This window comes from Garra rufa, chromosome 1 (genome assembly GCF_049309525.1).
Source record: "Garra rufa chromosome 1, GarRuf1.0, whole genome shotgun sequence".
NCBI lineage: Eukaryota > Metazoa > Chordata > Actinopteri > Cypriniformes > Cyprinidae > Garra > Garra rufa.
This window is the reverse complement of record NC_133361.1, coordinates 73,765,835-73,792,521: the sequence shown is the minus strand read 5'-3', so window position 1 is coordinate 73,792,521 and position 26,687 is coordinate 73,765,835. Positions and strand designations below refer to the sequence as shown.

General features: G+C 34.6%; 1 protein-coding gene across 1 annotated transcript in view; it reads left to right on the top strand.

The window, feature by feature from the left end:
• Positions 1-385: 385 nt before the first annotated feature.
• Positions 386-26,687, top strand: part of LOC141319895 (NACHT, LRR and PYD domains-containing protein 3-like) — a 51,212-nt gene continuing 24,910 nt past the window's right edge. Inside the window, exons 1-4 of the mRNA XM_073833279.1 lie at positions 386-456; positions 19,719-19,997; positions 21,525-21,587; positions 24,833-24,972. Of these exons, the coding sequence (XP_073689380.1) occupies positions 19,739-19,997; positions 21,525-21,587; positions 24,833-24,972 (462 nt within the window). The 5' untranslated portion in view covers positions 386-456; positions 19,719-19,738. The remainder of the gene's footprint in view (positions 457-19,718; positions 19,998-21,524; positions 21,588-24,832; positions 24,973-26,687) is intronic.

The window sequence follows — 26,687 nt, the reverse complement described above, 5'->3', positions numbered from 1 at the left end:
TCACTCATACTACACAAATTGAGCCAGTCTTTTTTTTTTTATTTAATTTTTTTATTTTTATTTTGTCATGAAACATTGCAGAATGAATCACAAACTACTAAACAATAGAACCTGAATGAATCCTAACCGACACATAGTAAAGATTAAATAATGAAGTTATGATTTTTATTTATCTCACACAATCACCTTTTAACACGGAAAGCATCGCTGTTCAATCAACAGTAACACACATGTATAAATATCTTACATACTGTACATGTTGAAAGCATATAGTCACAAACTTGTAAAACTAGTTCTAAGTTCATCAGTGTTTCCTGAGAACAACCTTTCTTTTTAACTGACGAATCAGAGTTCAGATGACTCATTCTGGTTCTGCTAGAAGTGAAAGAGATTTCAGATCTGTTGTTCAACACGACAGTTCAGACGAAGCAGAAAGATCTACACATTTAATTTGAGGTGAGTGTTGGTTTTTCATTCATTGTTTGAGTGTCATCTTATGATGCGTCATTGATCCGTTTCTGCTTCTTTAATGCTGTGCTGAAGCTATTTTGATGGTTTTATTGAAGGCTGTTCATGTAGTGATCAAACAGATGATCAAGTGTGTCTCTGTCAGTCAATCACAGAACGCTGCTCATTCACACGATGTTGTTGTCTGGGGGTTTGGCAAAAGAAGGGTGAGATGATGGTTGGTGTTCAGGAGGTGACTGAAGGCAGTGACTGAGCAGATAGACATCACATTTTTACTGAAGTCACAGCGGCTAGTGAAAAGGAACAGCTACTTTATTTAGGCTGTGTGCACTTTACTGTGGATTAACTGTTTTGAAACTTATATGGTAGTTACATAGACCCAAGACCTCAGTTATCATGAAAAAAGCCAGGAAATTTAAATTTTGATAATATAGGACCTTTAAGGTGTCACGCTCAGGCAGAAACACACGAACAACGACGTAATAAAAGACGTACATTTAATAGATCCAATGGGAAACAGGCAGACACAGGAACACGGAGTTGTAACATCAGGGGATAACATCAAAGACCGACAACCGTACTGGGGAAAACACACACCTTAAATAACCAGACTAATTACAAACACAGGTGCAGACGATGAGGGAGAAACCAAAACACACTGAACTGCGGGGAAGAATGGGAGAAACCAACATAAAGTCCAGGGGTGTGACATAAGGCTATAATGGGCAAGATTTCAATTTTTTTTATTTTGGAGCTACAAAACTGATAAGTTTCCACCACTCTTCAAAATATCTTCATTTATTCGCCCTCATGTTGACAGGCAGTGGTAAATGTGATTCGTGAGTCATGAAGTCATTCCATTCATTCAAACAGCTGAGTTTGAACTATTGTGTATAACACAATATACATTTCTTATTTATTGAGCTGGTGTACAATATCACACTAAATACAACAGCAGTGTCACATTTGCACTCTTCACTGTATTGCTTACCTGTGTGATCGTATATAAATATGAAGTCTCCCAGAGTGTGAAGTTGAGCTTCGGGCTTGATTTACTGACACAAAATGATCAGTTGCTGCTGAAGAACATCTGACTGTATTTGAGTCCTGTTGAATCCTTTGGAGGAAAATGTTTTGAATGTTACCATCATTTTAAGTGGACCACAGGGAACATTATTAAAAATGTGGGGCGATGATCTCTGTGAACCCATGAATCACTGAGGAGACTGAGATCACCCCCAGCGGCGAATCACAGTGTCTATTTCGTGATCTGATCTTGGTTTTATGCATTTGTAGATATTTTAATGAGACATATATATAATTAAATGAGTTGAAGTACACAAATCCTCCATAAAATAAATAAAATAAAAGGACACACATTATACAGACATCTCATAAATAAAATGTTATTTGGTTTAAACTATATTATACTTTAAATAAAACATGATCAAATTATCAATAAAAAGCTTTGAAACCGGGAATGGTTTTGCAAAGCAGTTGTTTATGATTCATTAGACCATTGATATAGTCTACTTAAAAGAGTGAATGAAAACTTCTGCTTCTGGTATCTTTTTCAGTATCATACTAATTTAAGGTGAAAAAAAAAACATTCTTTGCACCCAAAATGCAATGCAAAATGCACTAATCACCCTTTACACAAACAGTGTTACAGCAGTTAAAAGTCTAGTCCCCATAATGGTACTGAATGATTAGTAAACATTTATTAACATTTGCAATTTATGAATAGTTTCCACTTTGGATTGAAATGATTAGTAATTTATTTGTTAAGATGTCAGGACATCTGGGACATTTTATTCCATTGAGATGATTGCTCAGAAAGGTATGAATAATTAGTAAACATTTACAAATAGTTTTTACTTTAGATTGAGTACTGCAAAAACCTTAACAAATTATTATTAGATGATTTCAGATGAGCAAACAGTAGAAGCCTACACAAGAAATGTAGAGCAAATAAATGACCTTTATAGACAGTGATTATGAGTTATTAATATGTTAACATGAATTGTTTGTGTTTGTTAGAACATTAAGTGTAGTGAAGTGCTTAAAATTACGAATAAAGTTTTTTTTTTCACAACATTTGAAAATGTAAATGCAGCCTGATTTTAGGATTGCAGATCAAGGCTCTGGCTCGTCATTCGAACAGGGCTCAATCCCTATTCAATAAAACCGGTATAAAACAATGAGGTCACATTTGTGAATCATTGTTCAATCATAGCAATTTTTTATCCCTTTACTTCAATATTAATAAAATACTGCTTCAAGAAACTGTCAATCTGCACGAAATGTCCGGCCTTACATATGTTAATCGATTATGACAAAAATTTCTAGCTGGCCTCCGCTATATATGTAAGCACCTTTAAGCATATAATGCTATTTAAATATGCAACATTTCATCTTACAACATCTTTTGTTCACTCGTTTGCATTTACATACTCATGGATGATGCAGTCCTTCAACCGAGAACAGATGAACTAATGTCATATGCAAAATAAGGACCTCAGGACTGACCTTCATACAAAAATGCATTCTTAAACATCTTATAAAACTGTGGTTTTACACACATAGAGATAAAGTTTCAAATATTTCAAAGTAATATAGTTCTATAAGTATAAATATATAAGTATAGTACAAAAAAAGTTAATATGCAATTCAATGGAGTTAAATAAAAAAGAGCATTAGATAATATATGTGATTGGAGGTTTAATGACATTTGTTAGCATTTAAAAGTGTTTTAACTGTCACGATTCTGGTCTGTGTTTCTGTGTCTGTGTTTAAGGACTTATTTTGTAGTTTTCATTGTTGACTGTCTCCCTGCCACTCTGCTCCCTTGTTTATCCCCATGGACACTCATTTGACCACACCCACTCCTCGTTAGTTACCACGGTTACCAATTAGATCATTACCTCTGCCCTGTGTATAAATAGTCCTTGTGTTTTCTCTGTGCTTTGTTGGTTGTTAGATGTCTGTAATGGTTGCTCTCTGTTCTTGTCTGGTTTCCATGTTTCACCCATTTTGGATTATTTGTTGTTTTCTTGGCTTTTCAATAAACTCCTGCACGTAGATCCTCATCTTATCTTGCCTCTTCTCTGCAGCGTTACATTAACAAATGAGCTTGTAATTTTTTGTTGATTTTTTTAAGTGCATGATTGAATGAAGTGAAAGTTTAATGACATTTGTAAACATTAACTAATGATAATTAAGCATCATATAATGTTTGTTAATGATTTATTAATGAAGCTTATTATCATTGTAAACCATCTCTCAAAATGATTTACAGATTTAAGTGCAAGATCATATGAATTGAAAGTTTAATGACATTCATAAACATTAATTCACATTAAATAAAGGTATTTTGATTATTAGCTGATGTTTAATAAGAACATTAAACATTAAAGGTTGTATCAGTGATTTCTAGCCTGAAACATAAAGTGTCAAATTCAGCTGATCTTTCTTCACGATCCGCTCGCTGCCTGCCCCATAAATTGTCTGTGAAAAAACCGTGTCACTCTGGTCAGCCTAGGGTCCGAGATATGCCAAAAAAACATTCGGCACTACCAACCTTTCCACAGATAAACAAATAGTTCCAACCAATCAGCGTCAGGGGTTTGGTGTTGTGGACTTTCGCTCCGCCTCCCTCACATCCCTGCACCAGTAGGAAAGTCCACAACACCAAACCCCTGACGCTGATTGGTTGGAACACTGTTTGGTTATGTGTGGAAAGGTTGGTAGCGCCGATTGTTTTTTTGGCATATCTCGGACCCTAGGCTGACCAGAGTGACACGGTTTATCACAGACAATTTATGGGGCAGGCAGCGAGCGGATCGTGAAAGGTCAGCTGAATTTGACACTTTATGATTCAGATTAGAAATCGCTGATACAACCTTTAACAAGCACATAATCTTGCATTTCTAGCTGTTTGAATATACAGGGGTTGGACAATGAAACTGAAACACTGGCCAATATAATGTTGGAGGTTTCATGGCTATATTTTTGCAGCCTGGTGGCCAATCTTCACTGATTGCTCATTCCACCAGTAAGAACAGGTGTGAAGGTTGACTATGTGCACCCAATGGTTCAGACATTGTACTCTGAAGGTGGTACCATGTATCAGGATGATAATGCACCAGTACACACAGCAAGACAGGTGACAGAGTGGTTTGATGAACATGAAAGTGAAGTTGGACATCTCCCATGGCCTGCATAGTCACCAGATCTGAATATTATTGTGCCACTTTGGGGTGTTTTGGAGGAGCGAGTCAGATAACATTTTCCTACACCAGTATCATGTAGTGACCTGACCCCTGATCTGCAAGAATGGCTCAAAATGCCTTTGGCTACTGTGCAGGACTTGTATTTGTCATTCCAAAGACGAAATGCTCTATTGGCCACAAAAGGAGACCCAACACCATACTAACTGTGGTCTAAAACCAGGTGTTTCAGTTTCATTGTCCAACCCCTGTATATTAACTAATGATCTGGGTAAATCTGTAAAACAAAACATCCCTGGAAAAACAATTCACAAGGTCATACATTAAAGCTGCAGTCTGTAACTTTTTTTTATAAAAAATATTAGGGCTGGGACACGATTAATCGCGATTAATCGCATCCACAATAAAAGTTTATGTTAACATACTAAATGTGTGTTTACTGTGTATATTTATTATGTATATATAAATACACACAGATACATGTATAGCCTTTAAAAATACTTATATGTGTGGATAGTTATATTTGTATTTAATTTAGATTATATATAGAATTATAAATATTTTATTTATAAATCTAAAACAGTTTTCTTTAATATACATGTTTGTGTGTGTATTTATACATACATTATATATACACACAGTACACACACATACAGTATGCAATCATAAACTTTTATTTTGGATGCGATTAATCGCGATTAATCGTCGTATATATATATTAACGCAACACTGACTTCCTTTAAAAGAAAATTAAGACTTTTATTTTATCTTCCTCAAACTCATGCGATTGTTTAATTTTCAAAAGATGTCTACAAAATAATCAGTTCACACAGAAACCATGGTCTCCATTCACTAGTTTTATAGAGCAGCAAAGGAAACCATTCCACAATGTGCCTGTTTCGAAAACATTTTCTATGCTACTAGTTTAACTTTATTAACTTAATAAAATCTCTGAAAATCTTACTTGATTGTTTGAATTGATCTTACCAAAATTATTGAGAAAAATTCAATAAAAGCCAATGTCTTGATGTATTTGTGGTTGTATAGAATACTATTTTATAAAGGTTTAGGGGAAAAAGTTAATTTATAAATATTAACGTTTAATGTTAACTTATTTCTACTCAGTTTTATTGATTAATGTGCCAGATGCAGTTACTCAGATTTACTACATTTTTTAGAGTGTATCTATCCTCCATCTGTTTGCATCTGTAGATTTCTTCTAAATTCACCAATTTATGCTATGATAAATGCTTATTACTAACTTATTTTATTACATGATGGATTGGTTGAATTCCAATGTAGAATGCGGTCTGTTCTTTCTTGATAAAAGGCCGCTGTGGGAGCATTCTATACATATCATCAAGCTTATTTTGTAGTTCCACTAGGCGTACTCTCTGCCCATCCAATAAATCTTCATTAGAAATACTGGATAAACATAAAATCTCTTCGATAATTTTCTCTTCCGTAAGACGCTGCGATTTAGCTTATATACTGCTAAATTTTCTCAAATATTTTCCGATTTCAAATTTGAATAATTCCCAATTACATTTAAATGATCCTTCATTTTTGGCTTTTACCCAATAAACATTAATGAGCCTTTCCATTTCCTGTTTAACTTCATTTAATTTGAGCAGAGAACTATTCATTTTCCAATATGAGTGCTGCCTATTGCAATTTGTATTTGGAGAAATTTTAATTTTAATCGAAATAGCTTTATGGTCATTAACTTGAATATTATTCTTATCAAAATGATTAGAAACAAGCCAAAAATCTATCCTGGAACATCTAGAGCCATCCTTATTACTCCAGGTATACACAATATCATCTACATTTTTCTCTCTCCATACATCAATAAGATCGAACCTGCTCATAAACATTTTTGAATTAGAATTTAAGTTTGAGGGTCGTCCTGGTGGCCATCTATCCATAGATTCATTGAAAACAACATTGAAATCACCTCCTAAAATTAAATAAGCATCAGGAAATTTGGATAGCCAGTAAAGAAGTCTCTCCTATAACAAAAATAATAACTGGTCATTATCAGATTTATTATTATATCCGTAAATATTAACAACTAAAAAAAATCCACCAACATTTTTTTAAATTAAACATATAAAGTGGCCATTTTCATCACACTCTGTATGTAAAACTTCTCCACCAAAATAATTTTTCAGACAAGAGACCCCTGCTGAACGCTCTGATCCATGAGACAACCAGATATCATTGCCCCATTGTGAACGCCAAAAATTTACATCAGAGGCAATCGAATGAGTTTCTTTTGAAAGAATACAAAATCAAAATTAAATCTCTTAGTAAACAAAAACAAGGCTTTGCGTTTGACATTTTCCCTTAAACCCCTGGCATTCAAAGAAATAATAGAAAGCGACATAAACAACTAACGCTAAAACAAGAGAAAACAAAATACTTATAACCTATTTTAAACAAGTGATCCTATGAAACTGAGTTTGGCAAAAAGGTCAGAAAATGACTTAGCACCTTATAAAATCTTTTGAGTGCAAATAAGTTTCTCTTTGCTCAAAAGAGAAAATAACATTGGTAATACCAATAAAGTTTCTGCTTCGTCCATTAAAACAAAGTCAGCGAAATAGTCTAGTTATATAAACTTGTAACTTATGACCCCAAACAGCTCAAAGTACTTGTACAAAGGCTCTGGCTCCAACAAAATAAGCAGTCTTTCCAGTCGCTCGAGCCTTCTGAACCTCAGGCCATAACTTCATTCTTCTCTCGCGGTCTCCTTTCGAGAAGTCCTCCCGAAACTGCAGACCTTTGTCACGCAAATAAGAAGAATTTCTGGCTGCTTTCCAAATGCCATCCCTGTAGGTGTGCGCAGAAAACTGGATTACGGTAGCTCTAGGCCTACCGCCAGCACTGCCTGGTTGTGGTTTCCCCAGGCGATGCACAACATCGACGACTTCTGGACATTTTTCTTTTTCGCTGGGAAGCACAGCCTGTCAAATCCTGATGACTTCAAGTCGGATGTTTTCATCAGCCACCTCCGGAATACCTATCAACTTCAAGTTGCGCCGTCTCATGTAGGTTTCTAGATCATCCATTCTTCTTTGCATCTGGCTAATCGGTTGTTCAACTTGATCCACGCGTCGCTCTAAGCACACCACCTTTGCTGCCACGGATTTCAGCTCAGACGTCACAGCACAAAAACGTAAATTACTAAAGTTACACTTACAGGAATGTAGTGGAGTCAGGGGCTCACACAAAGAGCAGCCTAGGGGCCCCTGACAACCTTAATACGCCCCTGACCATATTAGTAATTGTTTCTTATGTAAATTAAAGTTATTCATTTAGCAAAGATGTATTAAATTGATAGACAATGATACTCAAGACTTATATTGTTAGAAAAGTTTTCTATTTTGAATAAATGCTTTTGTTTCTAAATGCAAAAAAAAAAAAAAAAAAAAAATGCATTCTGAAAGAATATCACTTGTTCCAACAAAATATTAAGCATCATGTTTCTAACACTGATAATAAATCAGCATATTGTTAATAAATCAGAAAGATTTCTGAAGGATCATGTGACACTGAAGACTGGATTGATGGTTGATAAAACTTCAGCTTTGAATCACATGAATAAATAGTTTTACTGTAGCTTCATGTTTTAGAGAGTTTTGAAGAAAAATTATAGATATATCTAACGCACTTTCATAAAATTATTATAAGACACGAACATTTTTTTTTTTACTTTGCACTGTTCTTCTGTAGAGGTTGACATTTTAATAATGAGTGAGTTCAGTTTTGAGAATGAAAACCAACCTGTTTGTTCCTCAGTATCTTAATGTTTGACTCTGAATAATAGTTCAATTCTTGTATGTCTTCCGTCTCCTCCTCAACACGTTTTATCTTTAATAAAAGATAAGTGTGTGCCGTGGATCTCAGTTGATTCAACAGGAGCTTTTCTGTGTGTTTGGAGAATTTGTCATATTTAAGATGAGAGTAATTAACAGGAAGAAATTAAATAATAAATACTAATGCATCTCAACCAGCTCTCTAGTTGAACAGTCAGTGGACTATTACATTATGGCAAGCCGTTTTAGCATAAAATACACTTTTCCTTACTAGTCATAATTCTGTTTTGACTAGTCATAATTCCAATTCCAGATATCTATCCTGCAATTTTGACTCGTCAGAATTGCAATCAAGATATCTACAATCATATTGTGACTAGTCATAATATGCATTGAAGATATCTACAATGTTAATTTGACTAGTCGTAATATCCATTAGAGATATCTCTAATGCTTTTATGACTAGTCATATTGTTCCATTAACTTCCATTGGAAAATATTTTCAGATATCTACAAATGAGTTTTGACTAGTAGAAATTGTAATTAAAGATATCTATAAATGAATTTTCAATAGGCAGAACTTTAATTAGAGATATCTCTAATTACATTTTTACTAGTGACAATGAAATTAGAGATATCTCTAATTGAGTTGCCACTAGTACAAATTATGATTCAAGATATCTCTAACTGTTTTTTTACTAGTCGTAATTCAATTTGCCAGATCGGATTGACGATTTCCAGCCCAAAAGCTCACCAAAATAATGTGATAGAATTGTATTGCCATGTCAAGGTTGATAAGGACCATTTTTTATCTCTTTCAAAGAAAAAAGAATAATGACAAAATAAAATAAAGATGAATCAATTTCACAGGAATATGGATCAAAACAGTATATGCTTACAAAAAAAATGCTTACAATGTCCAAAAATCTTTTCAAAGTGGAAATTGACCTTATGCACGGAGCGTTCTTTAGAACTTCCGCATAAAGATAAGCCAGCTCGTAAACTTCAGCTGAAGCTCATTTTATACGTGTTATATTTTAGGTGTACACTCGTGAGACTCATCTACTGCCTCGTTCTTATCAGAAACTGAGAAAAAATATAATTGCAACATTATAAACATTTCATTTTATTAACAACATAATTTAAATAGCTAAATAATTTAAATGCGGAGCCTGGCAATCCCGTACTCTCCGTATCTGCATAGTTGTACATTTAAATGCTGACAGCTAAACACCATCATAATGTGTTTATGCTAACGTTAGCTAGCTAGCGATATTTCTCTTCAAGGACATCTTAATCATATTTTTTGATAATCACTAACTTGCCTTCATAGTCATGAACAAATTTTTTTAAATATTTTATTATTTTCTAACTCTACAGCTGTGAAATAAAATGTACTTCAAGGACTCACTTTTCATTCATAAAAACCGCATCGGAAAAAAATGACTTTTCACAGAAAACATCTTTTTTTGGCTAAAATAATATGAAATTACCGCATATAACCAATAGATGGCAGCAGAGGATTATTTATTATGCAGCTGCCTTTCAAACTCCCTCTATTTTCAAGACGTCTTGCTTTTCGATTTATTATAAAATTACTAGTATAATAAATTGTATTACTTTTACCACCCTTAAGTATATAGTATAGCAAGTGCAGAAAGTCATTAAGCTCACACACAATAAACAGCCTATAAGGGTGAATAATTTAAATACTAATATAGTTCACTACAAATATGTTAAATATTTATGGGATAATAATTAAATAATGCACTCAATAAGAATCGATAGGAATTTGAAATACTTTATAAAATTGAATCTTTTAAAAAATGTAATCTTTTTATCTTTTAAGTTTTATCTTGAACTGTAAAATCTAATAAATAGCCTACATTTAACCAACACTGCTGTTGCTGTAGTTTTGTTACTCTGTATTTAATCTGAATCATTTCAGCTCTTTTTTTGGACATTGTTTGTCCGGTTATTACTGTCAATTATAGCAATGACTCGCGCATATTTAGCCGATTTACTCGCGAATTTTTTTAAACTGGCATTTGTCATTCTTGAAACAGTATACATGGACGTTCAGTCCTCTTAGATAAACAACACTTTTCTTCGATTGTGAATGTATTATGTGGAGAAAACGACCAAAGTACGCTCATATTATGGTACAGTACAGTTGACCTGAAATGACAGCTAAGTCATTTCAGGTCAACTGTACTGTACCGTGCTTGACTAAACAATGAAGTATTCCGTGCATAAGGTCAATTAACCGATGACTTTAACCCTTGGAAAAACACATGCATCATTTTCAATGTCCACAGTAAAAATATGCAAATTTCTGTGCAAAAAGTGCACAATAAAGTGATTAGAAACAAATGTTATGTAGCTGGCATTTACGTTCATGCACACACCCACGACAGCCAAAAATGCGTTATTCATTGATGTATACTGTATGATAATCGAACAGAAAAAATAAAATAATAAGAACAATTAACAACAATAATGTGCTAAACCTTGTCTTGTGCCTTATCTTCAAACAGAGCATGTATTTCATGAAGTACACATTTCAGAACATAATGCAAAATATGCAGAACATAAACTGTTGTTTAGTCCAGCAGCCAAAGCCAAGTTTACCAGAGTAGTCTGGACGGTGTAAAAGATCTTCTGACTCATCATTCCCATATTCAGTTTTTTTTTTTTTTTTTTTATTAACTGTTCATTAAATTGTTTTCTTATTTCAGTTACAATTATATTTATAAGTCTTCTATTCATCTCTCACCACGTATAATCCACGATGTGAGATTTGAGTCACTTAGACTTTTTATCGTGTAACTTATATTTAGGCCACTTTGCCATCGCAATTACTTAAAATGAATAAATGAGCTGCATATTCAAAATCTTGCCCGTTATAGAGTCAAAACCCCGTTACTCACAAATCATCACATCTCAAAGACGTGAATTGATTGACAGGTCTCTGTTAAACTAAACCAGTTAGGGTTGCGCTAAGCAAAAATGAGTTGATGACTGCACTACACATTATATTACTGTGATACTTTGAGCTCGAACATATTAAAATAACATGACTAATGATAAAAGCGAAGTAAAAAGCGGCTGATTGGGCTTTTTTTTTAAAGCAGCCCAAATTTTGTCTTTCCGCCCAATGCCTTATTCTCCGGTCCAAGCCGATCAAAAGAAGCCAAATTGGACGGAACCCCGCCCAATCTGGCAACACTGACTGTGGGCGGTGCTGAGGAAGCGTAGTTTCACGTCACGCAACAGGAGATTCGACTAGGAGCAAATACATTGCAGATATCTTCAAATATATTTGGCACTAGTCGAAACGGAATTAGAGATATCTCTAATTACCTTTGCGGATATATGACGCGTCTTTTAAAGATATCTATAACACCATTACAGATATCTTGAATTGAGTTTTGTCTAGTCAAAATATGTTTACAGATATCTTAAATCCGATTTCTTACTAGTGCAATTATATTTGAAGATATCTCTAATTGTCATTCTGACTAGTCAAATTATAATTATCACTCGTCAAAATACAATTAGAGATATCTGCAAATATATTTATGGATAGTCTGAACAAAGGTTTAAATGCTAAAATGGCTTGCGATAATTACATATTTAATGTTAACTTTCACTAAAACATTTGCTATCGGTTTGTAAAAGGTCTCATTAAACATATTAGCATTCGTTTTGTCATTGCATTTACATTGTTTTGACCAATACTGCTTTCGTCAGTGTTTTCCAGTCAATGAATTATCATAACATTACTCTTGTTTACTATGATTCACCCACAGCTTTTCTTTTACTCATCTGTGGATGCACTGACTCACAAAATAATGTTTCTCAGATACAGCACTACATTTTACATGCAATAATTCAGAGTTTCACATAGATTGCAAACGTTATAAAACTGAATTTTGCATTCAAACGCCTGACATGTTTTATAGCATAAAGCTTTCTTCAGCTCATCCACAACAGACAAGACAAGAACACGACGCAGACTTATGAGTCTCACCACCAGAACAATATAAAAGTCCTGTTCTTATACTTTAATTTGGTTTTATAATCTGATTCTGTCCTCTTCGTACCTAGCCTGGCTATCGCCAGACCACGTTATTACTTCGTCATGATTCGTGGTCTGGGAACCACATGTTCATTTTCTCCTATTTGAGGCGTGGTTTACGAATGCCCAGAGCCGTTTATTGGGCGATACGAATGTCTATCAAATGCGCCTGTGCGTAGCTCATAGCCAATCGTTTCAATTATACCGGATGAGGTGTGCAGAGCGAACGCCAAAAGTTGCTCTTTTTTCAAAATAAACTTGCGTTCTAAACTACTTCGAACACTACACCGTGTCTACACCGGACGCAACAGTTGCCGCGCCGCAACAGCTAAAGTCTGTCTACACTGGACGCGACAAGGCGACCGTTGCAAATCATTTAAACTTTGTGTGAGCACGTCATAAATAGAACGCGGCAGCAGATTACTGTCGGGCCGCATCGCGCCGCATTCAGTGTAGACAGCATAATAGGTTCTAATGTCGCGTCGAGTCACGCCGCTCGCGTCCGGTGTAGACACGAAAGATAACTTCGCGTCTGCTGCCATGCTGGATCCATAGTAACAAACTGCTTCGGTGAGTCGCATAGAATACGTCATCGTCTTGCTGCTCCCTCCCCGTTCTGTGATTGGTTCCCTATCTTAGGTGAAAATTAGGTCCATGGTTTCCAGACTGACTAGCAGCGTGAATAAAATCGTGCTGCGCAAGGCAGGATGGGGAAACCCAGGCTACTTCGTACCTACAGTTTAGTATGATATGCTCAGCATTTTCTTTAATGTCACAGATCATACACTCATCACTGTTCCTTTCCCCCAGACAAACATATAATGTTTAGTCCTGTATGGTTTAGGCCCCGTTTACACGAAGGGAAAACGCAGATATTTCCCTGCGGTTTGGCCTCTCATTTACACGAAAACCCCGTTTTTATCACAGAAAACGATTATTTCTAAAAACTCCGGCCAAAGTGGATAAATTTGAAAACACCGTTTTCACGTTGTAGTGTGGACTGTGAACACGGAGGCTTTTGAAAACGATGACGCATATTTAGTCATGTGACGCATATTGTACCAATAGATATCTATGTTTACACCAGTAATTGTGCCTGTGCTTTTCACTGTCACACTGCTGCTAAAGAGATTTACCTTTTACACTCTTCAAATTGCAGTCCTAAAATGATGACAGAAAATTTACTTTTGCTGTCCTGAAAAAACATGACGACAACTGCTTTTCAGATAAAATATGAATGAGCGCGAAATAGACGCGTCAGTGGAGGATGAGATATTTCCGTAAATTATCCCGCCAGAAGAATTGCGTGAAAACTTATTACGTCTGTATACTTTTGGAGGCTTTACGCATGCGCAGTAAGGCGAATTTGATGTTTTCCTACGTTTCAGTGTGGATGAGAAACTTTTGGAAAACGCTTGGAAACGCTAGTGTAGACAGAGAGCGTTTTAAAATGAAAACTCCGTTTTCAAATGTATCCGGATTAATGTAGACGTAGCCTTAGTCTAAATATGGAATATGTCATTCCTTCCTCATGTTTTTATGACTGACTTTTGTATTTTCTGATATTGTCTCATTGTCTTCCTCCACATTTTCTGTAGATTTATAAATCTAGGCTTAAAATGTGCTGTGCTTGTGTTTTTGTTGTAATTTACTTTGTTCATCACTTACTTTGATCAGCTCTGCTGTGTACAATTGTGCTATTTAAATTATTTTTAGTTATTAAAATACAACTAAAACAAGAAGAACACAAACTGACATTTCACAAACAGTCATTTCTAAAATCACATAAAGCTAGAGCAAAGCAAAACCTAGTAAACAATGATAAAATACTCTGTATACGTACTATGGGGAATGCTGTCACATATTAAAAAAATAATGAAGCCTTGTTTTTTCTTTTTTTTTGTATCTTACAAATTCACCTTTTATTGATTAAACCCATCAGTGTACAGTCAAACATAAACTAAAAACACTAAAATATCTCGGACTGACACTTGAAACACTTCTGACTTTCAAAACACATTCACAAACTTGTAAAATAGTTCAGCCCCGTTTCCTGAGAATCAACCTTTCAGTTTAACTGATGAAATCTCTTCCTGATTGAAGTGAAAGACATTTCAGAGCCGCTGTTCAACAGTTCAGAGAAAGAAAGATCTGGAATATAATTTGAGGTGAGTGTTTCATCTTTCTTTAGTTGTTTTGATGCGTGAGTGTGGTCTTATAATGTGGCATTGGTTAGTTTGTGCTTCTTTCTGTGCTAAAGTCAGTTTGATGATTTTATTGAAACCTCTTCAAGTCATGATTAAACAGAAGATCAACCGATGATCAGATGTCTGTCAGTGAATCACAGAAAGCTGTGTGTCCTGATACTGCCGTCACATGATGTGAAATCACTGATATTCTTATTTTACTGTTCATTACTCAAACAATATTTCTTCACTGTTGAATGTATATCTGTGAAATATGTGACCCTGGACCACAAAACCAGTCATAAGTGAACATTTGTCGAAACTGAGATTCTTACGTTATCTGAAAGCTGAGTAAATAAGCTTTCCATTAATATATTGTTTGTTAAAATAAGACAATGTTTGTCTGAAATACAACTATTTGAAAACCTGGAATCTAAAGGTGCAAAAAAAATTTTAATATTAAGAAAATCGCCTTAAAAGTTTTCCAAATGAAGTTCTTAGCAATGCATATTACTAATCAAAAATCAAGTTTTTGTATATTTATGGTAGAAAATTTACAAAATGTCTTCATGGAACATGATCTTTAACTTATATGCTAATGATTTTTGGCATAAAAGAAAAATTGATCATTTTGACCCATACGATGTATTTTTGGCTATTGCTACAAATATACCTGTGCTACTTTTGAGTGGTTTTGTGGTCCAGGGTCACATATGAGGGTGAAAAGGTATGGCTGAACAGCTTTATATCATAATAATGAATGCACACAATCACACAAAAGACATAATCATGAACGTCCCGTAAACCTCTAAAACAGTTCAGTTTATCTGAATTAAAGTAACCCTGAAACATGACTGACTGTCATTAATCTTCTTTCTGGAAACCATCCAGCTGTCAAACCGGTTTCATTTGTTTTCCTGAGGGTCTGGTTAAACTGGTTCTGAAGATGAGTGTTTTTCAGTTAAGGGTTGTTAAGTATTACAGGAAATCATCTCTATTCCCTCACACGTAAAGTAAACAGAAATACTAGTATCACGTATCATTGTGTTGTTTCTGTGTTGATCTGCTGTACTTCACAACGAATGACTGTAGGAAAGATAAAATGCTGTTAGTCTGCAGTACATCAGTAGTCCACTGCAGACAGCTACATGTGAGTAAAGTACACTCGAGTACAGCTGCAGTATAATTATCTCAGATTTCACACAGACACACTGGAAAATGTCTAGTTTTGGCTCAGACTCCAGCTGTGTGAACTGACAAAGACTCCTAGAAATGATCTCAACCACAGGAGCTTCACTCTTCATCCTCATGATCATGTTGAGTCTAGATGAACCAACAGCACAGCTGTCAGACGAACACAAACCAATGGAGTGAACTAAAAGTAACTTCAGTCTAAGACAGAATCACACAAACACAGACGCAGAGACTCATTTGTCCACTAGAGGTCCACCTGTCAGTGACGTCACTGAAGTGAAAACACATACTGTAACTTTCAGCAACATATAAGACAATGTGTTTGTCAGAGACACAAAAGACAGACTCTTAGTGAAATAGACAGCTGAATATTTCTTTAGGGAACATAAATGAGAAATGAGAAAAATATATTCTTAATGCTGTGTTAATTAGCTGACTAGATTGGGACACAGGGAGCCTACAGTGTTGAACTTTGTCATGATATTCTAATTTTGTAAAATACTGGATTAGTTTTTTTGTCTTTAATCCATAATCATCAAAATTGAAACAAATAAAGGCTTCAAATATTTCACTTTGTGTGTTGTGAACTAGTATAACACAAGTTTCACTATTTGAAAAAAATATATTGAAATTAATAGATTTTTCCTTGATATTCAATTTTTTTTTGGCACATACCTGTATACAGCACTTTTAACTATACGGGTTGTGTTAAAGACACTTTACAGTAATAAATAGGACAATAGTGTCATTAGTGTCAAAGTTCAATGTTGCAACAAAGTCAGATTTGCGAAGGTCTCATCTGATTCCTGTGGTCTTGTGTCAACGGCCGTCTCTGAGGCTCATCTGGCTGACATTTAGGGCTGTAGATGTTGTCTCTGGGTGCTGATCCACGATCTGGGCTGGATCTGGTGTCTACGGTGACCTCGGAATAAGAACAAAACAGACTAATATTAATGTAGATGCCATACTTGTTACAATGCAACGAGTACATCAGGTGTTATGGGAAGTGTTCCCAGTTGATCTAATTGATGCAGCCTAACAATGCTTTAACGGATTTGGACTATAGAAATGTGTTATTGTTTTACGGGTAACACTTTACAATAAGGTTCATTAGTTAAACATTAGTTAATGTATTAACTAACATGAACTAACCATGAGCAATACATTTGTTACTGTATTTACTAATCTTTATTAACATTAGTTAATGGAAATACAATTGTTCATTGTTCATGTTAGTTCACACTGCGTTAACTAATGTTAACAAAATTTTAATAATGCATTAGTAAATGTTAAAATTAACATTAGCAAAGGTTAATAAATGCTGTATAAGTGCAGTTCATTATTAGTTCATGTTAACTAATGTGGTTAACTAATGTTAACTAAGGAACCTTATTGTAAAGTGTTACCGTTTTATGTGTAGGCCAGGTTAAAGAGATGTCTTTAATCTAGACTGACAGAGTGTGTCTGCCTCCAGATCAGTGTTAGGTAGATTGAGTCTGTGACAGTTAGCATGCTTTGCTTGAACTGGTAAACCACTGTCAAAAACACAATATGGGTGGAAACATGCAGATTAAAGGGGCTGTAATATTATAATAAGATCTCTTTAACAAGTCACAGCATGAGCAAAATCAACTGTCCTTCTTCATGTTTTCTGGGTTGGTAGATGCACCGGGGACATAATTATAGCACTTGAACAAGGAAAAAGTCAGATTTTCATAAAATGTGAGACACTGCAGGTGAATAGAGTAAAATCTAATAGTTATCACCTTACTTAGCCAGTTAATTGATTACATTGATAAAAAAAATTGTATTACAAGTTTTTTTTAAATGTTAGGTTTAAATATGCAAATGAGACATTATTTAATTACAATTTAAACACTGAATGAAGTTCGAAATTCTTGTTTTATTTTTTTATATATTTGAGTATTTTTCCTCCAAAATAAATAAATTAATTAAATAAACAAAACCTGTGCGTATCTTCGGTAGAAATCCTGCAGGCCCCCTTAAAGCCGGGCACACACTGCAAAAAGTCCTTTAGGATTGTACTTGTATGAACTTGCTGATCATGTCAGACTGTGGGATCTCAGTGGTTATTAATGTCAGACTGTACCACAGTCAAGACGTGTTAAAAACGAGTGCGCGCAAGATAACTTGTCCGTAGTTTTACATGTTCAACTTATAAACATTCGGGGCTGAAATGTGGCTATCATGAAAAGTATACAAACGACGGCAAACGGCCTGAAAACAGCTCCGCAAATAGAGTTTATCAAAGCAAAGGAATTTCTTGAGCGCAGGACGGGAGCGCTGGAAATGATGTGGATAGCAGAAACCTCTAGCATTATTTCTGAACATGGCTTGTCTTGAAAAACGACAACACTTTAGTTTTGTAAAACAACAACACGTTGTTCGTCGTAGGAGATGTCACACTGCAGGACTGTGCACCAAATCATCTGATACTGGTAAAATTTGATCGCAACAGCCATTAATCGTCTGTCGGTGAACATGTTAAACGATCAAAGACTACAGATTTTAGCCTAGGATCATAGGAATCCTTTAGGATTTTCTAAATTTGTCCCAGGCGGCCAAATCATGTCCAAAATCACACAGAGGACTATCATTCTGTTTAACAAACAACAAAAAAATTATTTTACTTATTTTAAGATAGAAATAGGTCACAACCTATATACTTTAAAAGAAACAAGAAATAACACAGTTGCAAAAGCTGTACATTATTTTAAAGCCTAAATCTATAGTTTGAATAATTTGTACTTATTATGGACATGCAACTTTTTTATTGCTTTTCTATTTACACTAAGTGCAAATAACAATGGGTTCTTTTTACACAAAGTGCACAAAATTTCTGATATTTATAATACTTTTTGCAAATAAAGGAAATGAATAGTCATTATTGTGTTGAATGAGATAAGCATCAAAAAGGCGTTACAAAAAGTAGCTTTAGAAAGAACTTAGATTTAATTCAACATAGAACTTATTAAACTTTAATATAAGTCTATAATGGCCTCATGTTTCAAACTTGTACGACTGTCTTTTGCAGAATGAAAGATGAATTACCCCATTTAATGTTCTTTTTATTGATATAGATTATCGTTTTATTAAAACAAATAAAACAATAAGAAAACTAAAACTGACAGGTGGTGGTAAATCAATCACACAATTAATCAAGTGTGGACATAATGACATGTAAGACAGGAACATGAGAGGAATATTCTAAACGCAACTCATGTGAACACCTTAATCAGAATATTGTCTTATTCAGAATAAGGTGAATAATTAGATTACTCAAGTCCATGTAAATGTAAATTCCATGTAAATTCTCCACGTGGGTTTACTCTCACCTGTGTTGAAATCAGTTGAAAACTATTCTTCATTCATTTTCTAAAATTGCTCTAGTTTTACAAGTTTAAGTTCTGAAGAAAACGCCTCCCTTTCAGAATCCTATAAAAATGCAGAATTGAAAAGTTTTAGAAATTCTGTCCAAGGAAAAAAAAAACATCTGCATCATCATTCATGGTTGGTAAATACTAGTTCATATGAAACTGACATGACATAAGATTTTTTGTTTTTGTTTTTGCTGACAAAGCTCAAAACAATTGTTCAATATGTTATTTTCATTAATTTGTCTCTGCTCACAGCTTCATCATCCAAGTAACATTTGAGCACTTGTTTGATCCTCATGTTAAGAGTGAAATTACTTCTTGATCTTCTTGTTGTCCTGCAGCTGTGAATCGGTGAAGGACGATGGCATATGTTAAAGATCTGCTGTTGGACTCACTGAAGAAAATAGCAAAAGATGATCTGAAGGAGTTTCAGTGGCACTTAGAGAAAGATCATGAGCGGATATTAAAGTCTGAAATGGAGAATGCAGATAGATTGAAAACAGTGGATAAGATGGTGGACTGTTTTGGACGAGAAGAAGCTGTGAAGGTCATGGTTGGCATCCTGAAGAAGATTAACCAGAACGATCTGGCTGAACAGCTGGAGAACGAACACAAGCAAGGTAATGTTTATTTTACTGTGACTGTAATGTGATTGTCCATTTGTGTTGTGTGCAGTGGTGGACTAGGGCTAAAAAACGGCCCTGGACTTTCTGGCACAGAGTGGCCCTCCACACCATAAACCCTCCGGCTCATTATGCACAGGGACATTTTTAACACCAGTAACACTTAGTAACATGAGAAAATAATAATGCAATACAGAGATAAAATACATTCTTTTTTTATTAACATTAATGAATGGTTCTTTTCTGTTGGTCCTTTAGGAATCATTCTGATTTACTGCTGAAAAAACATTTCTGACTATTATCAGTGTTGAACGCAGTTGTGCTGCTTCATATTTTATGGAAAATGTAATACATTATCAGTCTAGGGTAATACTAAAAATATATAAATTAATACTTTTATTTAATGAGGTTGTGTTTAAAGATTTAAGTGACAGAAAAAGATATTTATTCTTATTACACATTATTTATATTTCGAATAAATGCTGTTCTTTAACTTTGTATTCATCAAATAATTCTAGAAAAAGTAAAAGTTTTACAGTTTCCAAAAAATATTAAACAAAAACAGTTTTTAGTATTGATAATAATAAGAAACATTAGCAATAACTGATCAGAAATAATAACTGTTAACAATTAAGCAGCAAAACAGTATATTGGAATAATTTCTGAAGAGCCATTTGACACTGAAGACCGAAGTAATGATGCTGAAAATTCAGCTTTGATCACAGGAGAAATTACATTTTAAAATAGCGTTAACAGAAAACCACTTTTTTAAATATAATAATTCATGCTATTATTTTTATTTTATTTATGGTCATAATAATTTAGCTTTCTTTTCAAATATAAATAGTTATTTCATACATTTGACCGCCAGTTGTATATAAAATAATTCCTGTAAAATAGCAAATAATCTTTTTATTATAGTCATACAGGAGAAAGCCTGGATAGAGATTTACAAACATTCACTTTTATCTTACGCTGCGATAAATATTGTAAATGGCATTAAGAAATTGGAAAAGGCCATCAGTATTTTGTATCCCTGATAAATGTCTGTCCTTTAACATTAATGTCCTAAATAGTTAGCAAATATTGCTGAAATGTCTCATCATGTTTATCCGCTTACATTGCCTCAGTTCGCAGTCAGGTGTCTCGCAGCTCAGCTCTGTGAACGTTTAACCCCATCTTCTACACTTTGATTGGCTATTTCAAACATTTTGTCATTAATGAGCGCTTTTGAGCCACTGCACTGAGCTGAGAGAGAGCTGAATTAATTAGAATGTTTGCCTCAAGTGGGCCGCGTGACGAATATAGGCGACATACATTTACTATAATTCATGCTTGTATATATTTACACAGTGGGCCGGCCCACATTAAAGAAAAATGGTCCATTCTCCTTTGGCATTTGCCAGAATTGTCAGATGGCCAGTCCCCCCATGCCAGTGTGATGATTGACATAAATGTATCTCTTTGCTGATGTGATTGTTTGATTTATGTTTCTCAGTGAGTATTTCTCTCTCTTTCTCACAGCTCAGGCTAAGGGAAGGACAAACGCATCTGTCCCTGTTGGAGCTGATACACATCAAATCTCAAGTAAATAACAATCACTGTCTGTCAATGGAAAGAAGAGAAAATATAACTGCAGCAGCAATTACTGGGCCAGTCACATCATCGGCAGCTTTTATACAAATATACAGAATAAAACAGTTTGTCCTCAGTGACACCCAGATTACAATAGTATGAAAATGTTAACCAATAGGTGGCACTGTCAACAAATTGATTCAGGCTACAGATACATTTGAAAACAGCAGTTTCATTATAAAATACTCTCCGTCAGCAAATGTTTCTCATCCACACTGAATCATTGAAAAATGCCTCCTTACTGCACATAAAAAACTCATAAAACCTGACTGAGCTGTTTTTATGCAGTTCTTTTGGCAGGATAATTTTATTTACGGAAATATCTCATCATTTACTAACACATCCAGGTTGCACTCACTCACCATTATGTGATTGATCTAAAACACAACTGCTCTCATGTTTTGTCACAGAACAGCAATTGTGAGTAAATTTTCTGTCATCTTGCAAGTCTTTAATTTTAAGAGTGTACTAAGTAACATATCTTTAGCAATAGTGTGAAATTCAAAAACACATTACAGGCACAATACCAGCATGAACATTGATATCTATTGGCGCTATATGCATCACATGACTAATCATGCATCATCGTTTTCACAGTCCACACTACAACACAAAAACTGCATTTTCAAATGTATTCACTTTGGTTTTCAAAAAGCTCTATTTCTTTGACAAAAATGCCAGCTCAATGTGGATGGAAGACCAAAATGGAGAGAAAAATGTGTTTTCAAACAAAAACATATTGTCACGTCTGAGCAGGCAGTGATGTCAAAGAACAAAATATAATAAATGAAAACACTTTATTAAACTAAACCAACAGAAATCCAGGAACATACAGGGAAACTGAAGTAACTATAATCGACAAACAAATGGGAGTGAGCAGACACAAACTTTAAATACACAGAGACAGGGGTGAGGCTACAAACGAGATAACAAGGGGGAAATACAAATATGGGCAAGACAGAACCAACTAATACAAAACCAAAAGGGGGGAACAAGGACTAAACCAAATAAACTAGAAACAGAGGGGGAGAAAACACAAGGAAAACAGAACAGGGGTCCGTTCTTCGTACCTCGCTTACTACATCCAAGATCAAATCATCGCGCTAACTATGAGCTCGCTATTCCGGTTCTCCGAACGCACCTGTTGTTGATGATTAGTATAGCTGGATGAAGTGATCTGAGATCATTGCGTGGCTTAAAAGGGGCTACGTATCGATAGTAGAAACATTGATTGGCAACTCTGTGATTGGTCGGTGAACATGACGAAGAAGCGCGCTCAGTATTTTTCTGCAGCAGAGCAAGAACTCTTGATTGAGGGATTTCAGGAGTTTCAGAGTTTAATTAAAACGCAAGGGAAAACTGCAAAGGATGGAAAAGCAAGGAGAGAGGGCTGGCAAAAAGTAGTGAACAAATTAAATGCGTTAATGCTGCCCATGATACATGTTTTTTCCTTGGTATGTTATTTTATTTTTATTTTTATTTTTTTATCCACTACCGTTCAAATGTTTGGGGTCAGAAAGACTTGTAATAGTCTTTAAAGAAGTCTCTTCGACTCATCAAGACTGCATTTATTTGATTAAAAATACAGAAAAAACATTAATATTGCAAATTGTTTTTACAATATAAAATAATGTTTTTTATATATATATATTTTAACATACTTTAAAATAGAATTTATTCCTGTGATGAAAAACTGAATTTTCATCAGCTGTTACTCCAGTCTTCAGTGTCACATGATCCTTCAGAAATCATTCTAATATGCTGATTTATTATTAGAATGATCAATGTTGGATATTATCAACAGTTGTGCTGCAAATATTTTTTGGAACCTATGATTTTTTTTCTGGTTTCAAGTTTAAAAAGTACAGTGTTTATTCAAAATACATATTTTATAGAACAATGTAAATTATTTATTATTAACTTTTAATATTTTTTTATTATTAACCTAATACATCCTTGGTGAATAAAAGTATTAATTTCTTTAAAAAAAAAATATATATATATATATATATATATATATGTGTGTGTGTGTGTGTGTGTGTGTGTGTGTAGCTGTGGTCATCATTCGTGTGTGAATCGTCGTAATTATTTTGTACACTTTCTTGCAAAATACTTTTCTTTTCCCACGTGAGTCAGTCCGTGTCAGTCGTGCTCTTTAACCAATCAGATGTAACCTCACCACTTCAACCAATCATAACCTGTCAGGAGCGCAGCCTAAATCCTGTTTACATGAGATAAACCTGCTCCCGAGCAGGTTTAAGCTTACGGACCTGTTACTATGACAGCAAGTCGCGGATGAGCTTCGAAGAACCGAACGATCCAAGATCACGCAAAATCGTCAACAATCAAATCCAGCTAACTTAGTTAGCGAGGTACGAAGAACGGACCCCAGGACAGAAAATAACATAATCCTGACACATATTAGTGTGGACGAGGGCTCAGGTTCATCAAGACATTATTACAATCACACAGGCAAAAGTTAATCTAAGCAGGTCCAACCCACACTTTTTTACATATATATATATATATATATATATATATATATATATATATAAAATGATGTCACCACGCTGGGTTAGGGTACACACACACACACACAGGGCTATATAGGCTATTATATATCGAGCATAATTGTTGTTGTTTTTTTTTTTTTAAATAAAAAACGAAAAAAAGGAACAATTTTCTTGTTTTTTTTATTTTATTTTTTTTATGTTTATTAAATTTACAATACAAGCGATTGAAAGACAGGATAGGTTAATTGCTGGACATGTTTTGTCCCATGTCTGAAGAATCAGTGCCCTACATGAGTTTACTAATATAGTCCACCTGACAGAGAGAACGAACACAAATGAATTCAGACGCTGATGAACACCTGCTGTTACCAAGCAGATTCACTGAAGAAAAGAGAAACAGCACAAGACAAACACAGCATGTTGAATTAGCAGACCTTTAGCAACTTCTCCTATTCATTGTATTATTTTGTTATTGTTTTGCCTGATTATAGTAAACAAAACCCATATTATTTTTATCTTTAAATATAGTCAATAATATCCACACAGAGACATTTAAGAACTCATATTTACTGCTGCTGTATTTAATTTACTCGTTCATTTTCATAGAGTTGCTTATTTATTTCTGGTGGTGAAGTTGTCTGTCTTTATGTTGAAATGTAATGAATGTCTCTGTCTGTGTTCCAGATCAGCTGAGCAGCAGTGTTAATATGAATGCTCAGACGGGACTCACGAGAGGAACTGTAAATGCTCCTGTACTCACTGGAAACACCATCACAGGCCCAGTGACCTTCATCAACATCCCTGCAAGACACGGTACTGTGACTGTAACTGAGACACTGCTTATTAGCCTGCAGTGAAATAATGCTGAGTGATTGTAAACCAGTTCTTATAAAAGTTGACCTAAGAATTAGATTCCTCTTCCTCATCAGTTCAGTAATAAATGTTTCTCAGTCCGTCTCAGTCATCAATGGTCTGCACAGATGTGTGAAGAACTGTCACATGAACACAATCGTGTCCTAAATCTTCAGTCTTTATTTCTTTCTTACTGTCTTACTCATTTATACAGTAGGAAATATCAAATATGGAATATAACCTTGAACCAAGAAAAGCAATAATGCATCACTTGAAAAATAACTTCTCATAAAAATACACAGGAGGCTGTGTGACATTACTTCTATGGTGACTGAAGGAGAATAATAACAGGGAGATGAATCTCACAGTTCATTTATGGTCATATTGTTCTTATGCAGACGTACTACAGTATTTTCATTTGTGTATCTGTGTATTTTGTCACACATTTTTTACTTCTGTCTTTTCTCTCTCTCCACACAGAGCCACAAAAAAGAACAGAACAAGGTGCAGTCTTATCAGTCGTATTCAAAACTATGTTTTTTTTTTCATCATTTTTTTTTTCTTTTACTGCATAAGTCACAGTTGTGACTGTATTACCAATTCTCTTTAAATCAAGTCATTTCAATTGGTAAAAAAAACGTATTTTTCTAGCTAGACCATTTATTGCACAAACACAGTCCTGAGAGCATCTGTCCAGCTAGGAATGGTTTGGTTCTAAGAATGTTCTGGTAATGTTTTCAGCAGCAAGTCTTATGTTAGTTCCCATTTATTTAGGAGTATTCTCCTGAAAGGTAGAATAACATTCTCAAAACATTATACAAATGTTTCATGATTTATTTATTAGAACATTATCCACTAACATTTTAATAAAGATTTAAGTGGGAATCTTCCTATTGGACATTGGATGTGAACTGCATTACCAGCTTTACTTATTATAAACCAGATTGACTTTATTTCTGTCATACATTTACACAAGTTTTTTACTGAGGTGAACAGAGGTTTAGATGTTGATGTCTGTTTGAAAGTAATAGTTTGGTTTATTCTCACCATTATGTTGATAAGTGTCTTTGGATGTTTGTTATGGCTAAAACAGTAAGAGAAAATGTGAACAGATGATTTGGTTTGCTTGCTAATGATTAAACAATCAGCATGTAGCGTTCTAATTATCTGTTCTCATCTAGTCTAATCTATGGTGCTGCACTTTATTTGTTATAGCAGTTCAGTGTTTCTACAGACAGAGATTCAGCAGAAATCAGATGCATTTCAAGGATTAAAAAAACTTATTTGTAACAAACATCAAGAATCAGTATATGAGTCTAAACATTGGTGACTTGCTTCATTCTGCAATGTATTGTGGGTACATCTTACAAAACTCAAGCTCCCAGAATGCACTGCGGCATGAAGCATGTCACCATTGTTGAGATTCATACACCGATTCTTGATGTCTGTGTGTGTGTAAAAGCTATCAGGAGTTTGAAGTGATTTGTGAACAGTGTGTTTTAAAAATTACAGATAGAAATACAGACTACCTGATTAGATCACTGATCACTACATAATAATATTTTTAATAAAGTCCAGAGTCAAAATGCCCAACTAAACCAAACGCTTCTCCCCATAATGGTGACATCAAACCAAACTATTATTCTCAAACAGACATCAACATCTAAACCTCTGTTAATCTGTAATT